General features: G+C 35.1%; 1 protein-coding gene across 5 annotated transcripts in view; it reads left to right on the top strand.

Annotated features, from left to right (window-relative positions):
• Positions 1–3,597: 3,597 nt before the first annotated feature.
• Positions 3,598–18,797, top strand: part of LOC306857786 (calcium/calmodulin-dependent protein kinase type II subunit gamma-like) — a 70,827-nt gene continuing 55,627 nt past the window's right edge. For all 5 annotated transcript variants that reach the window (XM_079397931.1, XM_079397930.1, XM_079397929.1 and 2 more), the window contains exons 1-2: positions 3,598–3,765; positions 5,056–5,150. In XM_079397931.1, coding sequence (XP_079254057.1) covers positions 3,701–3,765; positions 5,056–5,150 — 160 coding nt within the window. In that variant the 5' untranslated portion in view covers positions 3,598–3,700. The remainder of the gene's footprint in view (positions 3,766–5,055; positions 5,151–18,797) is intronic.

Genomic DNA, 18,797 nt, shown 5'->3' with positions numbered 1-18,797 from the left:
TATTTTTTGTAGGTTTTTTATGTCTATGTAGTTTTTATTACATTTACATTTATGCATTTAGCAGACGCTAAAGTGACTTACATTGCATTCAAGTTACAGTTTCTACATTTTATCAGCTCTTGTTTTCCCTGGGAATTGAACCCATGACCTTGGAGTTGCTAGCGCCATGCTCTACTATTTGAGCTACAGGAAAGATCAAATAGACCTGTTCAATTGCTTGTAACACAAATTGCTAATCAGCCAATCAGATGGCAGCAACTCAATGCATTTAGGCATCTAGATGTGGTGAAGACTACTTGCTGAAGTTCAAACCGAGCATCAGAATGGGGAAGAAAGGGGATTTAAGTGACTTTGAACGTGGAATGGTTGTTGGTGCCAGACGGGCTGGTCTGAGTATTTCAAAAACTGCTGATCTACTGGGATTTTCACGCACAACCATCTCTAGGGTTTACAGAGAATGGTCCGAAAAAGAGAAGATATCCAGTGAGTGGCAGTTGTGTGGACGAAAATGCCTTGTTGATGTCAGAGCTCAGAGGAGAATTGTAAGATGGCTTGTAAGATGTAAGTTATAAAATGGCTTATTCTTTTTACTTTATTTTACTAAAATCTCAACAGTTTTGGAATTTAAATGAACTGAAGGCATTCTTATGGACCACACGATTTATGTTTATGATGGACTAATGGATGAAAGTGTTGAATATTTTAGATGAACAGTAAAACTGCATCAATTATGAATGCTGCTTGTATTTAGTGATTACACAGGCTAATAACTGAGAGCTCACTAAGGGATATCGACAATATAACGACACATAACAGCATTTCTTACAGAACTGTTTTTGCAAAATAAGCTTTATTTAGGAGGCTGTAACTAAATTTACTATGCAAACTACTGAATGCTAATCATGACATGGGCTCAATGATATTTATTCTCTAAGATTATTTTTACCATGACTTCATCTTTGTGGGAGTCAATCACAAGAAAGGATCTCCGGCAGCCATAACAAACTTTATTACTTAGATGTAATGGTCCTCTCTCATTTGTTTTCATGATAAAACTCTTTGCTTGATGCTTTAAATGGAGAGCAGACTTTCATCTTTGCAATCTGGCATGAGAGTGAGAGAACACACTGTCCCTTGAGTGAAGGAATAGAAGCACTTATAAGGTGAGATAACCTGACAAGCAAAGTCTTTTTGAAAGTGCGCTTGGAGTGTGCAATGGTCTTTATAAGAGCATTATGGCCAGACGATGATATAAAATATTCTGATATTTAAATGGAAGAAAAAGCAATTGAGTCAACTGTCATCTGATGAGCTATTATTCATCTAAAACTATTTAAACAAAATATTTCTTATTATACTATGCTGTTTTTATATATGAAATTTATATTCATTGAGAGACTATTGAAAGAAGCACTATATATCATATATAAAGTCTTGTAGTTGGTGATTTCCTTTTTTATTATTAGTTTTTTTTTCTTTTTGCCTTAACCAAATTATCCTTTTGCTTCTTTCAATAGTCTCTCAATGAATATGATATATATATATCAATCAAACTTTATTACAGACTCAAGGACTAGATTTTTTTTTAAAAAGACAATAGACTACATATACACCCCATAGCATCTATTACAGACATAAAGAGTTACAAAATACAGCAATACCAGTGTCTCCACAGCTTTGACTGATACCGTGTATACTAACCTCTATATTTGATAAACCCCAAATAATCTCATTTTTAGAAGCATTACGCCGGCAGATAAATCTATACATAAGATTTTGTAACAGTGCTTTAAAAGTGATTACTCTTGCACTCACAAACATTTCACTTGCACTAGGTCTCCTTAGTAAGATTCTCATTGCATCATTATAAGCTACTTGCAGCTTCTGTAAACTAGATGTTCTGTAGTTACACCACAAATGAGCAGTATAAAGAGTTGTACAATATGCTTTGAAAAGTGACACTTTCACCTCATCTGAACAGAAACTATCTCTGAGGAATGTTTACAACACCTTGTTGAATCTATGCCACGAAGAATTAAGGCAGTTCTGAAGGTGGGGTCCAACCCGGTACTAGCAAGATGTACCTGTGGCCAGTTAGTGTATATATATATATATATATATATATATATATATATATATATATATATATATATATATATATATATATATATATATATATATTGCATGTTCTTACTGTCCAAAACCTACTTTTTTAAATGAGATAACTTGACAGAAAGTCCTGCTAGAAAGAAGTGAAATGAAAGTTATTTCTGTTATGATATCCTGAGGACAAGCTTCACTTTAAAAACATATTAAATCTGGAACTAGCTAAATGTTTTCAGATTAAAAAAAAAAAAAAAAAAAATTACAAAAAAAAAAAACATAAACACAACAAATTACCTAAGCAAAAATAGAAATTAAACTTCAGAGAGAGTGTGTGAGAGAGAGAGCAGGGACATTGCATACTTCCAGCTATGTTGGCTTTCATACGTCATTCAGTCTGTTGGTCTTTTGTTATCGTCATACAGAACTACAGAAATTCTGTTACAAAATTTCTAAACATTCTGGAATTTGCCATTTGTAATGGATAAAATACCAAAAGAGGTGTTGATACTTCTCAAGGATTAAATAAATTTTAACAATATTAGTCTTTACTATCATTTTTTTGTTTAATCAATTTAACATATTGAATAAAAGATATTCAGATATTCAATTCAACATATTGAATTAATGCTGTTCTTTTAAACTTTTTATTAATCAAAGAATCCTGAAAAAAGTATCACAGGACCAATAAATAAATTAATAAAATAAATAAATATTAAGCTGCAGAACTGTTATCAACATAAATCAGCATTTTAGAATGTTTTCTGAAAGATCATGCGACATTGAAGCTGGAGTAATGGATGCTGAAAATACAGCTTTTCCATTACAGGAATAAATTACTTTTTATTATTTTTTTTACAGTATTACGGTTTTTACTGCATTTTTGATGCAGCCTTGAAATGCAGCCTTGTTGAGCATAAGAGACTTATTTAAAAATAAATAAATAAATAAACACAAACACTTTATTATACCAAATCTTTGCTGACCCAAACGTTTGAATGATAATGTAGATAGATAGATAGATTACAAATATGAATATTATTGGAGAAGTATACATAACGTAACATAAAAAGAACATATTCATTTTCATGTTCCTAACTATTCAACCAAATAATTCATAATGACCATACTGTAATGTTTTGTATAAATGTAGTAGCATTATTATCAAACATATTACAGACAGATTAGTGAATTGAAATAATTTATTTAATATTGTGTTGTGTTGCTTTATTATACTAGTACAATAACTTGTATTATATTCTGACACCTTTTTATTTTTTATATTTACATAATTTAACCAGTGAAATGTTTTTCGTTGCATACTATGCATAAAAATGACTCTGGCCATCGTTAATATGCATGCATTAATGAAAAAGATCTGTCAGTCTGTCACCCTACCCGTGACTTTGCTGATTGCAGGGAAGTCTCGCGTTGTCTCGCGTGGTTTTGTCTCCACCCCCACCATCCAGCCCCTCCCCTCCGCTCTTTCCGTCTGTATCTCCCTTCTTTCTCTCTCTGGAACACATGAGATTCTCCTCCCGAAACCTGAACCGCAGCAGCAGAGGCATCGACCCCCCTCCCCACACGCACACACAACATGGCTACAATTGTAACCTCGACCAGGTTTACGGACGAGTATCAGCTTTACGAAGAGCTGGGAAAGTAAGTGCGCGCAACATTGTAGCGGTGTGACGTCATCGGTGCAAGTTACTCTTGTTTGTTTCTCTCCATTCTTTTATTTGGATGTTGACAGCGGGGGAAATGACTTGCAAAGAGACTCGTAAACCTCTCCGAGAACCACGCACAGGGGGCTTGATCGGATCAAGACCAGAGCTGAGTCCTAGACTTGATCCGATCAAGCCCCCTGTGCGGATCTAAGCTCTAAACGTTGTTAATGTCAGGTTTAAAGGGCTGTAGTGGGTTTGAGTAACGCTTCTGTGGTGTAGAATGTTGGATACAGTACACGCCTTGTTTTATTTTAAGGGCTTGCTGATGGGCAGAAAGGTTTTCTCGGTTACTTTGGGTATTTGGCTGCCACTTTTCCTGACATTAACAACGTGGATTGTTTTATGCTCGTAACCCGAGGTTAATTCGTATTGTTCTGCAGCTGCTTAAAATGATTGCAGCGTTGTGCACTATGTAGTGCACTAAAGAATATGTAGCCGTGTACTTGATATTGCAATGAAATATCGAGTGTGTCGCGCACACAGTTAATCACACTTTAATATCTTAGGAGGGGAGCGATGAAGAGGGATTATAAAAACCAATAAATGAGCAGTGACGCCTTTCTGAGAATTCAGTCTCACTTTTGGGAAGAGCATTATACTGACATGCAGATGCGAAGTGCTCTGCACGCCGCCCATTTTTAGAGGCTAATGTCAGAAATGTAGTAGACAGTGTTGTGTTAAGTCTAATTGTGTGCAGACATGAGATCATTTTCTGATTTGCACTTCTTTTTGTCATACTTAAATGTCTCGCGATGTCCGAATCGGTCTTTTGTGTTGAATCGGTTCAGTGAATCAGAATGAATCGGTCTTTTGTGTCGAATCGGTTCAGTGAATCAGAATGAATCGGTCTTTTGAGTCGAATCTTGTCAATGAATCAGAATGATTCACAAATCGGACTGAATCGGTCTGAAGATTCTTGATTCACTGTAAATTATTGTTAATGTAGAATCATGTAAATGTCACTTATATTTGAGTTGTAAGCAGTGAACAACTTTAATTACATAAAATTACAATAAACACCTTAATTTATAACTCTAAATGAATAGCCGTTTAGAACTCGGTGGAACGTAAAAATGAATCATTCTTTTAAGCACACTGTTGGACGACTCATCAGTGATGTATAATGGAATCGCTGTTATGACTGACAGCTCTTCTGAGTTTGCGACAGTCAGGTGCATCTTTTTCTTTTGAGGGAAATTAAGCTTTGTGTGTTCTTCATTTGCAGGGGTGCCTTCTCCGTGGTGCGCAGATGTGTGAAAAAATCCACTGGCCAGGAATATGCTGCTAAAATTATTAACACAAAGAAACTGTCAGCAAGAGGTAAGGCATTCGATTCAGCACTGGTGCAGTGGGATGAAGTGCTTGGTGTTTTATTTCGCTCAGCGTTCACTGAAAAGACATTGTCTCCTGAAGTTGTTCAAGTTGTTATAGTTAAAAAAATTGCATCACTATTGTCCTTGTCTGTTCTTTTGAGGCTGTATGGTTGCGTACTTGTAAAAGTTGAGTGATTACCTTGTAGAAGATATGCTCGTTTAAGTCATCTGGGAAAACAGACCAAAAATATTGATGATTCAGTTTGCACTCGCAGGCGTATTCATTTATTTGTCTCTGCCCCTAATACCACCTACTTGTGACTATCACGAGACAAATATAGTGATCAGGCCAATTAATCAGCTAGTATTTGTCCATTTTTGCATTATTACATCAAAAGGTTAACAGAAATAGTTATTTGTTGGATCTAAAATCTACTGACAGCCTTGTCAATGGACAGTTTTTAATGAAATTTGAGTAAATATCGAGTGTATATTTTATTTGCTGCAAGTAAACTGTATTATATTTCACTCCATTAAATTGGTTTTCAGGTATCTGCGTTGTCTTTTAGCATAGTTCATCCAAAAATGAAAATTCTGGCATTAATTACTCACCCTCATGTCGTTCCAAACCCTTAAGACCTTCGTTCATCTTCAGAACACAAAACAAGATATTTTTTATGCAATCCAAGAGCTCTCTGTCCCTTCATAGACAGTAACACAACTGTAATGTTCCCAAGTCCAGAAACGTAGATAAAACAGTCCACGTAACATCAGTGGTTCAACCGTAATTTTATGAAGCTACAAGAATACTTTTTGTGTGTCAAGAAAACAAAAATAATGACTTTATTCCACAACTTTTTGGGTAAACTAACCCTTTAACAACCCATTCGACCACTACTTCTGACTTGCAACACAGTATTATATATATATATATATATATATATATATATATATATATTAACATTTTTATATAGCTTTTATTTCAGTTTTAGATTCAGTAATTTTAGTACTTTACCTCAAACTTATTTCATTTTTAGCAAGGCAGCATGTCTAGTTGAATTTTAAGTTGAAGGTGTTTTTTAGATTTTCATTTAATATTTATATTTTGTGGGGTTTTTTTCAATTATTTTCAACCAAAAATTATTTTTAATAGGTTTGTTGTTAGTTAACAGTAACTACGCAGTAGTAATAACAAGCAGTAAGCCAGAAATCATGGCTGTAACTTGGACTAAAGTCTGTTGGCTATTTAAAAAAGGGACAAGTCCATTGATACGTATGTCTCCAGCTTCCTGTTTTAATAGGAAATACATCTACACGGGAAAGGAATCTGAACTCCCCCTGATGGCTGCTCTGTACAGACCTGTTTAGCTCAGTAGCTGTGTTTTGAAACCTTGCCTGCCGAGATGGTTGCAGTCCTTCAAATAGAGCCCAGTGTGTTCATGTTTAAAAGCATGCAAAAGTGTTTGCCTCTGCCTCTGTCCAGCCCTGTTTTTTCTCAGAACTTGAAGAGACGCATGAGAATACGTGCTGTGCCCTGCAGCACAAATCTGGCAAATAGTCCCACCTGCAGTTTTGCAATAATTTTGTGAACCTTTTTACGCAAGCATGTGTTTATCAGTACCATGTGGTGTCGCAGAACTTACATGCTTTGGTGTGCAGCTCCTGAAGACGAAAGCTGCTTTTGATTAGAGAAAAAAGAGATGGCGCTTAAAAAGGAAAAAAAGGATATTTTTTTGGTCATTTCAGTTGAAGAATGAAAAATGGATTTTTCCAGGAACAGACAGATTTAAGGTGTGTTTAGAGGCCCTGCGGCGCTTGCTATAGGTTGAATATATTCATTGGCATGTGTTCATTTCTCTCATTTGAATGTTCAGCTGTTGCCCTGATAAATGGGAAAACTTGCAGTATTGTTGGAATGTCAGAAAGGCCTGTAAGCTGAGTCATACACAGAGGAGGATTCTTGGTTAATTCAGCTGATAGTAAGCTTTATTTTTATTGCTGTGTGAAATTCTGACAGTGTTGCATCCAGGGTAAAGCTGCTCTAAGCCACTGATGATCGGTTGACTTAGAAGTGAATCGTGTTCAATGATTTGCATTTTTTTAATCAAATAAGCATTATTCTGCTTTAGCTTGTTGTAGTTTTGGCCTGCTGCGTTATATCTAATTGTACCTGTCTCAGCAGGTCGGAGAAGCTCGTTTGTCATAATGGCAGAAGGTTAGTAAGTGAAGTGTGTGGTGCAGTACGTCTTTCGGCCTTCCTCGATTTGCTGATTTGCAGTTTTCCATGCAGCTAATATGAAATTAAGTGGGGCGCATGGACAGTGAGGGTCTTGTTTATGGGATAGCCATTTTCTTTGTTGAGTGCTCGTCTCCAGCAGGCCGGCCAATTAAGAGACTGGACTGCGCTTCAGCCGTCCTGTTAGCAGAGCGAGAGGGGTGTGACGGAATCCGCTAATACACAGATTCTGGAAGGAAAGGTGTGGTTCTTGTCAACCTGGTGTAACTCTATATTCAATTCATCCACGTCTCGTTTGAGATGGATGCTCGGTTTAATGCTCCCTCAACTTTCGCTGATGTGTGGGCATTTAATTCTAGTTCAACTCAAATTGATTAATTCGCAGGGGATGGGAGTCTAATGATTTGATTTATTGCAATGATTCAGATTCCGCTTAATGAATTTTGTTCCTTAGCGATTCTGTTAATGATTCTTAGTGCTTCTAAGGAAGTTGCAAATAATTGATCCTAAATATATCATACCAGTTACTACATTTTGTTTATATATTTCTGGACAGAAATAAGTATTGTAATACTGTTTCTGTATTCACTGTACTTTGAATATTTTCCTGAAGGACTTTCTGAAGACTGGGGTAATGGCTGGTTTGCCATCACAGTAATAAAAGACATTTTAAAATATATTAAAACAGCACATTTTGAATTGTAATATTATTTTATGATATTATTGTTTTACTGTATTTTTGATCAAATAAATGTAGCCTTGGTAAGTATAAGAGACTATTAAAATATTAGAATATTAAAATATGAAAAAAAAATATATATATATTTTTTTACTGACAAACTTTTGAATGAGAGTGTACATTATTTATGTGAATCAAGGAGAATATAATCAATTTAATATATTCAAATTTTCCTGAAGTCAAATGGCCAATGTATTTGTTTTATAAAATTATAAAAATACAAAAATGTAATATAAATGCATTTATAAAATAATACATTTAAAAACAAATCCATAGGTGGGACTAATTACCATAAGATAAAGGAATATTATATATTTACTTTCTCAAGACATTTCATTTAGACTAAGCTTACAACTACAGCGAAAGCTGATTCATTCACATTGATCAAAGAATGCAGACATTTAAAAACCGTTAATAGTATCAACATCATTCAATTATTTGACTCTAGTATTTAAAAAAGTAGCAACTTTTACCTGCAACACATTTTTTGACGCCATTTGTTTATATATATATATATATCTAAAAAAAAAATGAAGCTGTGTTGCTGAAATGCTTCACTCATTGGTGGGTTTTGACCAAGAGCTTGATGCAGTAGCTAGGCAACCGTTCACTTGGGCTGTATTTGATTGGTTGCCACAAACGATGAGACTTGAGTTGATAGACTGAGTTGTGGATGAGAACGGACAAAAATCTCCCATAATCCGCTACTGCCTGGTGCCCTGACGCGCACCACACGTCTGCAGAGAAGCAACACGTGAGCCTGACAGGGGCTTAGAGTAGATGAGTCTCACTCCGTCCGCACACCTACTGCCCAGATCCGTCAAACAACCCCACTGCTTTTCAAAAACTGAGGTCTGTTCGGTTCATTCGTTTATGACACAGCCCCTGTGCCATATGCAGGAATCCCTTTACTTATTTGCCCAGATAAACATTTGTGTGATTAGTGCTCTGGTCAGGTCATATGACGGCCTTATTAGCAGCTGGGGGAGGGTTTTCTGAGCCAAGGAGGTGTATGGCGTAATGATAGCAGCTGTGTGCGTAACGCTTGCAGCTTGGCTTATTTTCTGTCGTTTAGAAACACGAAGGTTGAATGGCTGTAGTAGAAATAGCCGTAGAGGTCTGGTAGAGACGTGCCCCCCCACTGGGGTGCAAACGCTTTCCAAAGGGTCTTCACTGACTCATGTTCTATAAAGAAGCGTCATAGGGCACAGGTTAATACAGGCAAAATTACATGTTTTCATTTGAGAAAGGGCAAAAAATGTGGGATTTTCTGCAGTTTTTTTCAGGTTTTATGAAATATATTTCAAAAGAAATAATAATAATTATTATTTTAAACATACAAATAATTCATCCTTGGGGAAAAAAGACACCTATATATTTTATTAAAAACTTTATACATTACAATAAATACCATTTACAGTTTTATTTGATCAAGAAAAGTGAAAGTAATATATATTTGATTATTTTAAAATATAATTTGTTCCTGTGACAGTAACATGATACTTCAGAAGTCATTCTAATATGCTGATTTGGTGGACAAGAAACATTTTGGATTATCATAAACTTTGAAAATAGTTATGCTGATTAATATTTTTGTGGAAACTGATACTTTTTCTTTAATAAAAAAAAAGTTCAAAAGAACAACCATTCATTTGAAATGGAAATCTTTTTTAATTCCATATGTGTTTCCTGTCACTTTAATGCATCCTTATTTATTTTTTATTTTCAGGTTTATTTGACAGGGATGATGAATATCAATAATACATAAATGTACAATGTGCCAGAATTAGCCAGAAGGCTATTTTATATCTGCAGTCCCTGGACTGATGGTAAAATTGTCACCCTAAAAATATAAAAGAAATAATCTGTATATAATACATACATGCTCCAAGATACATATAAAATGTATGCTATTCCTAATGCAAAAAAAAATCAACATCCACTTAAATTATGCTATATATAGAACCAACAGGTAAATACCAGCTCACTCATACACAAATAGCCCGACTATCAGAAAAAATTACATTTCTGTTGGTGAATTTTATAAAAGAAATGATAAAATTATTGTTTAATATAAGAACATTTGTCTTTTTCCTCCCCCCACTGCAGTGTCTGGCTTTCGCATCTATGTATCTGTCCTCTTCTCTCTTACTTTGCGAGGGGGATTGCTTTTGTATTGAGGTTAATCCACTTATTTAATTGTATTTCACAGGCTCAGACCAGAGGGGGATGCCATAACCATCTCTTACACTGCACTTGTTTTGTTTTTTTGTCCGTGTGGTCATACTTTCTCTGTCTTTGCAGACATATGTTGTTTAAACTTCACCTTAAACAGTTACGAAAGCTGCACAGGAGATTGGAAAGGCTCCTCGGATCGAGTGGATTCAGTTTAAGCCGCTATTGAGAGGACTTAACCTACCCGAGGCCGACTTGAGCTCCAGTCCCCTAAATGACTAGATGGTTGTTTTGTTTGACAAAAACCGTTACGGAGTCTGAATTACCTCAGAATTTTGTTGTGATACTCTGGGATTGTAACGCCACAGTTCAGTTGGCAGATGTCCAAAGAGCTTTGCGATTCCTAGCCAAGTGTTTGCACACACAAACATACACCCACAATGCATACATGTTGTGTGTACACTTCCATTATTCCTCTGAAATGGCTTAAAAGGGTGTGACCCCTGCAGTAAAATGATCAAATAGTGCTGTCTGAAGGCTTGTCCTCTACTATGTGAATTGCTTTGCCTGCCCTACAACATCATGCTCTCCCTCTGGCTGATCTGACCAGAAGCGTTATAACGCATTTTCATGTCGTGGGTCGTTAAGATCGCTGTCAGTTATTCTGCATGCATCTTCCCGACTGCTCGCTCCCCAGCGCTTCGTCATTGGCGTAGTCATTTCCAGCTGCCCTGTTCACATTTTTGCCGTGCCGCTAGTTCCCCTGGATGAGATTGCAGAAAAAAACCCACAAAGGAGGCTTGTGAAGTTGCACATGTGCATTGCAGATAAAGGCTCTTTTCACAATGTACCTGTATTTCTCTCAAGCGTTTTTGATGTAAATTTCATTAATTAGTGAAATGATAGAAATAAATTGGTTAATATTTTTTGAGATTTTAAGCCCGTTTTAAATATGTGAAAATGTTTATTTCAGTAGTTATGTCATTGTATTATTTATTGGATTAGGAACCAAGAACCTTCTGTTTTTCCACAAAAGATTGCAATACTGTTTAAAATTGAATCAGTGAATCAGAAACATGAACGAAAGGTTCTAATGAGTCAGTTCTTTTTAGTGAATCACTAGTTGTTCATACAACATGTGGTTAAAGATGTACTTAGCTTTTTTTTAAATGAAAAAGATTTTTAAATAAAAATTTGGGGTCAGTATATTGTTTTTTCATGTAATATATTTATTTAGCAAGGATGCATGTTGTAAAGGCATTTATCATTTTACATTTTAAATGCTGTTTTTTAAACTTTCTATTCATGAAATAATCCTGAAAAAAGTATTATGTTTCCATAACTGTTTTTAACATTGATAATAAGAATTTTTTTTGAGCACCATTTTAAAATGTATTAAAATAGAAAGCAATTCTTTTAAACTGTAATAATATTATACAATATTACTGTTTTCACTGTACCTTTGAGCAAATAAATGCAGCCTTGGAGAGCTTTTTTTTTTCAAACACATTTAAAAAATCCTACCGACCCCAAACTTATTTATATTTTATTGATTAGTTTATTATTAATAGGCCATTTATAGGATTGTATGCATGTTGTGTTTAGAAAATCTTTGTAAATGAATTTTTAAATGAATTGTTTTAAATAAATCACATTTGGAATTGCATTTCAGTATTTAATTTTTTTTAAATGAATTAATAGAATCATTAATGGAACTGGAATTGGAACGAGACCCAGAAATAAATTCTTTACGATTCCCATCCCAAATTGCGTATAGCAGCATTATATCAGCCCTCTGCCTCTCTGCTCTCTAGATATCATAGCAAAACCTGTGTTGGTCTTCCACTAGTGCAAACACACAAAGCATATTCAACAATTGGTTGCTATCAGGCAGTGTAGTACATGAGAGGAATGAATCAGAGGAACACACGCTGCGTGTTTGAATTCAATTTTCCTAGTGCGTCGAGCATGTATAGGACAGCCCGATCTTAATCCCCCTTCCTCTGGGATCATTTGCCCCTTTGTTCTGCCTCATTCTGAACTCCATTGTGTGAGAGTAGAGGTGCTACAAGGACTGATAGAAAGACGTCCTCGCTACAGGGAGCGGAGCGGCATTGTTCAACTCTTCTCTTCCATCCCTCTCTCTCTGTAATGGGAGCCGCGAGTGTTCCAGCCACACTCATTTTGCACTCTTTGTTCTGAGCTGCTGCGTACTGTGCCTTTAGTAGAACTTCCATCGATTGCTCTCCCTCCTGTTCCTTCCTGCTTTCTTTCCCATTTTGTTTTGCTCTGCATCCCTTCTGTTCCTCATTTCTTCGGCTGTGATAGCCTTATTAAAATAAGGATATTGCGCAATTGCTTTGCTGTTTTCCCGACAAAATGAGGTCTGCTCAGTTTTCACACCCTTCATTTATGAAAAAGAGGGGCAGTAAAATGAATCGGATGTGAGGCTTTAGGAAGTAGAGCTAGAAAAATGTGATTACTCGCCTGTTGGATGTGGGAGTAGTTCCTACTAGCGTCAGAAATTAATTTTATTAAGGAGCAATTTTCACTTCCTGGAAATTGAGTCATTTTTTACTTTTTACGAGGGTACTTTTTATTTGATAACCATATTAAAATGTGCAATCCATTTATATCAGTGTTTCTCAACCTTTTTGAATAGAAGGCACCCCTTTATCCAAGAAAATATTCAATGGACCTCCTTTCTAAGATGATATGCACACTCTTTTTATTAAAACAAAATAATAATAATGTCTGTTTAATGCTGAAAATCTTAATTGTTTTGTTTTTTATTATTATTTTATTAAATATTATGTTAAAATGACTAAATGTCGATCATTTTAAAACCTAATGGGACGCCTGGAACTGCTGTTTGAGAGCCACGGAGTTAAATAGTTTAGTTGAATTATTTCAAATTAATTAAATAAATATGAGCAAATGTTTATGGTTGCTACTTGCTAAAAATCATTTATTTGTAATATTTATAATTTTACTTATTGCGTTTATTTCTGTAAAAATAACAAATCGATAATAAATAAATAATAGCTGTGATGATAAAGCAGAAGATATCCTAACTGAACCCTAGTTTTTGATATCCTATGCCTTATTATCTCTATCTATACTGTACTGCATTTCAATTCAAATTATTCAACTGAAATATTTCATATGAATGAACTCTCAATTTCACTTTATTTTGGTTAACTATTTATTAAAAATGTAGCCTATATAATTGTGTTATTGTAAATGTAAACTTTGTAGTACTTTTTTGTGCTGTGGGTGGAACTGTTTTCAACCAACATTGAGGAGAATGTTTAGGAACTTTTTTGAACAGTCATTATTTTTTCACATTGCATTATTATTGCACATTGCACTTTTAAGCATACCAAATATGACACGGTTGTTTTTCACCTTCCCAGTGCAAATATTTGACATTTTTGTCATTTTTGGTAGTGTTTACGCCCCGGGCACTGGTTAATTTCTGACCCTCGTCTGGTACCTACTGCATAAATCCTTCTAGGGAGAGAGACAGGAAAGAGGGAATGAGACTGGAAGAGCAAGAGAGCGATTACAGGCAGAAACCTTTGCCGAGTTGTACTGAAAGTGAGTGGAACCTGCCTAGAATGACTCAGGAAACTTAAAGTGAGTCAATTTATCTTTTGAAATGTTGACTGCCATGCAAATGCCCCTTTCTAATCCGGTGAAGACGTGGGCTGTAATAAAATGTTAATGGTCGGTGTAGCTGCCAAGCTGATAGCATGCGATTGTTGCTAAGTGTGATATGATTCCGTTGTAATGAGAAGTGTTCAATCCACAATTAATGGATGACATGCTCTGACCCACAGCCATGAGGAACCAAAAACCGAGAAGGTTACTTCCTGTCCAGATAGTGGTTGGAATAGTTAAATTACCTAAAGATGATCACGTACACGCTAGCGTATTATGTGTTCTTTTGTTTCTTACAGTTGTGGAAATGTGAGAAAGCCTTCATTCAGAGGTGAGGCTGGGATAGGAGTGGGTGGTATGACAAAATATTAGATCACTGGATGAGTAATTTTATATTCCAATGGTGGTATTTATCATGAAATGTTGAAAATTCAACCCCCAGATGTTTTATGTTACATAACTATGTATATTTTTCAGTAATCTAATGAAAAATACTTTAATGTAAGAGTAATGTAAGGTCAATGTAAGATTCTTTATAGGAAATTAATATAATATGATATGATATGTAAAATAGCCGCTGTATGTGCAGTGACCACATATCAGTTGAATTATCTGATAATTATTATTTATCATGATATAGTGATTTTTGCTGGAAAATCAGTACCATGAAATTGTTTATGCTATGGAACTATATCTACTTTTTTAATAATTGAACAAAATATTTAAAAAATGTTTGGTTTTTGTAACCTTTGGAAACAAAAAGTAAGATTGTTTATAAGTGATGAGCAATATGTTTGTAAAACATTACAAATATGACTAGATGCTTGTGCAGTGAAAAATTCAACCCCCAGATATTTCCTGTTACATAACTATGCCTATTTTCAGTAATGTAATGAAAAATACTTTAAAAAACATTTTTGGTTTTGGAAGCAAAATGTAAGATTATTCATAAGAAATGAACAATGTGTCTAAAATACATGACAAATATGAATAGTCATGTAAAAATATATCCGCAGTGACCACATATCAGTTGAATTCCATATTAATATAATTCTATAAAATCTTGATGCTTTATAAGCAGTCTTTTTTTATATTTGCTGACAGTTATGTTCAGGATCAGGATAAGTTGAGTTCAGGATCTTGGCTGCATTTTGTGTTATCTGGCTAAAACTGTAGCTAGTGAGTTGGCGCTCTGGGTGGCATTGAGTCATTGATCTTTTCTTACAGCGTGGTTGAGTTAAGCCAGGGTCCTCGGAGATCTGCACAGGCCCTGGCACGCCGCATCGGAGAGCTCTGACTACCCACACACTCAGACGCAATGGAAATGCTAAATTAGTCAGCTTGCTAATTCAGCAGAGAGCGAGGGACCCAGTAGAGAATGACTTGTGACACTTTTTAGCTGTTTGAAACCAACTTGGAATAACAGAAATGACACCGCTGTGGAGGGAATAAGTTGAATCTGGAGTGTGATCCAGTGCCTCTAGTCTTTTGGGACTGTGAAGACCGCTGTTGCACTGCCCCAGACTAATGTTAGGTTTATTTCTCTCTCTTTCAGGTGTTTGTAAAGTAATCCGTACATACTCTTCTGACACTCCAACCTCCTGTGGATAAATATTTGCCTCTGTTGTATTTACTTGTAATGGGCCCTTACTTTTTACTGTGTGTGTACTGAAGTGTATGTCATGTGAGCTGAGGCACTGTTCATCCCGGGTGACTCTCTTGTTGCTTTTATCACTGTTTCGCCTTTTTGTTGCTTTGTTTTTCTCTTTTTGTCTCGCAGATTTTTAAAACCGTTGGTCTGGGTGGTGTTATGATGTATATCATGTGATGGTAGAAATTGTACCATTTGGGTTGCATCCGTCAAGATTCGAAAAAGCTTAAATAAGATTTTTTTTTTTCTGTAAAATTTGTAAAATACAATTTAAAAGATCTGTTTTCTATTTAATTATAATTTAAAGGCAAAGCTAATTTTTCAGCAGCCATTACTCCAGTCTTCAGTGCCAAATAATCCTTCAGAAATCGTTCTAATATGCTGATTTCGTGCTCAAGAAACATTTCTTATTATTATCAATGTTGAAAACGGTTGTGCTGCCTAATATGCTGAATATTTTTTGGGGAAACCATAATACATAAAATGTAAAGAACAGCATTTAATTTAAAGTTTTTTTTTTTCAGTTTTTGTAGCATTATAAATGTCTTTACTGTCACTTTTGGACAATTAAATGCATCTTTGCTGATTTTTTTTTTTAAATAATTAATTATACATTTTTAAGTATTTAAATTTCAAAAATGATTTATATATATATATATATATATATATATATATATATATATATATATATATATATATATATATATATATATATATATATATATTTTTTTTATATATATATTTTTTTTATATTTTTTTTTTTTTTTTTATAATTTTTTTTTTTACATCAGTGTTAAATTATTAATTTTATATATTTGCATCAAAAAATATCTTTATCTACTTTTACCATGATATAAAATTACTAAATTTTGACATACTGCCCACTTTCTTGATTTAATGTCATTTGTGCTTTTATGCTTTGTTACCGTTACACCTATTTTGCCAACATCTGAAACTCTCTATTTGTTTTTACACATCTGTATATCTTTTTTTTTTTTTTATTTTGTCTATTTTTCTCTTTTTGTGTGTTGGTTGTGTTGTTGATCTGCTGTGGGTTTAAGACAGTTTTGCTAGCCACTATGTTTCTGTACACACACTGTTCTGAAACATGCAATGTCATTGAGTGCTCCTCTTTCGCTGGATTGAACTGCTGACCTAAAACACACACATTTCCCTTAGTCTCTTTTTTTGTATCCTGTGAAGCTGTCCTCTATCTGTCCCGTAATCACTCTGTCTGAGTCCTTCACAGTTCACACAGCACAAAGCTCAAGATCCATCCTGCCTCTAGCGACACAGAACTGCCTCAGCTCCCAGAACACGGAGTCCCATTTCTAGCCAGCGCTGTTATCATTCAGAATTGAAATAAGGTGGTTTAAAAAAAAAAAAAAACTAGTTCACTTCCTGAATTGCACTGAAGTTTGAATCAAACAGTATGCAGAATTGCAACTACTGCTTCAGGAATAAGAAATAATTGTTTACAGATAACGAACAAATGATACAGGGAACGAATAACTGTCTATGAACAAAAACCCTTAGTGTCGGATTACGGAGGACTCAATATAGCTTAGTCCTTGCCGTGCAGGAACGCTTCCACGACACAACTCAAAAATGATTACTCATACTATTGTCAACAATGCCGTCGTTTAACAACACTACACCATCAAACGTTGTCTGGGTTAGGAAATTATTCTGATGTGCTGATTTGCTGCTCAAAAACATTTCTTATCATTATAAATGTTGAAAATATTTGTGCTGCATGTGGAAATCATTTTTGGTGAATTATTTGATGAATAAAAAGTTTAAAACTGAATAAAAGTATTAATAAAAAATAGATCTAACTTACTAATACTTACTAATTGTTTAAATTAATTGGACCAGAGTGGAGGAATGTCCAGAATGCCATTACTTTTAAAATTGAATCCTGAATTTTGCTGAATTCAGCTCCCAATGAAAACCATCTCACAGCAGTCATAAAGAATACTGCATTCTCTACTCTGATTACAGTGTATTACCGCAAGACTTAAGGGCATTGGATACTTAATAACAGTGAGTCTTAGGCTGATTGATGAGCTGAAATCTGTATTGATCTCTTTCAGCAAAGCGGTTTTAATGGCTTCATTTGTGTAGTGTTGTGCTGAGGGTTAGAGAAAAGCCCTGCTCCAAACTCCTTCCTGCTGTACTGTGAAAGTCTTCCTGTACTGTTTTGTGCTATATAAGGAAGGAGGGGTGTCCTGAGTAATTGAAAGAGCTGTCGTTTCTCACCCCTTTGCCTCTGAAAGGGGAGTATGTGGAAGCATGTTATAGGATGCAAGTAACACAATTTTTTTCCCAGCTAATGATGTTGTTTGCATTAGCAGTAAAGTCCGTTTCAGAGGAACTTGTAATGAAATCACCTTTTTTTACTTATACAGTAATGTGCATTAATGGATTCCCAGGATTATGTGTACCTTGAATGCAATGTAAATCATTTTTATAAAATCTTCTGCAAAATGCATAAATGTGAATGTAATGTAAATGAATAAATCCAGAAGCATTTATTGAAATAAATGAGGTCCGTTTAATTGAATCGATATGTTGGACAGGTAATCCATCAACAACAAGACGCCCTGTCCTGTCTTGTATTGAAAGGGTTAGTTAAAACTAGTGCTTGTAGAAGCAAGGCGTGTTAGTCCTTGTTTAGCTGTTATCGCTCCCCCGCACCGTCTCTGAGGGTTCCAGAGGAGAAAACCTGCCGTTGGCTGTTTTAATGAGATGTATCTGTGGACAATCTCGGCTTCTACCTTCAGAGGAATGTTAGAGGAGCAGAGCGTTTCTTGTTGAGTGTCATTTGTGGTATCCATCTCAGTCATTCTTGTGATAAGATTTGCTTGATTAGATGGGCTTGTTGTGTTTGTGTGTTCTTCTGAGCAGTGTTTACAGCAGCTCTGCAGAGAATGGACCTGCAGGATTGTGGGATTGAAATGTTTGGAAGGGGCCTCACATAATCAGTGGGTCATCATACCATAATTTTGGTATATATTTATTTATTTTTTTACATTATTTTTCTTTCTTATTACATCATTGCCTGTGTGCCCCCCCCCCCCCCCCCCCCCAGTGAGATTATTTTATTATTTTTATTTATTCTTATTTTTATTTTATTTTAATTTATTAAATAAGGGGTCTCACCTAAGGGTGAGAATCAGTGGGCCAT

Source organism: Barbus barbus (genome assembly GCF_936440315.1).
Source record: "Barbus barbus genome assembly, chromosome: 38".
Classification (NCBI taxonomy): Eukaryota; Metazoa; Chordata; class Actinopteri; order Cypriniformes; family Cyprinidae; genus Barbus; species Barbus barbus.
The sequence above is the reverse complement of the archived record's forward strand: the minus strand, read 5'-3'. Positions and strand labels throughout refer to the sequence as shown.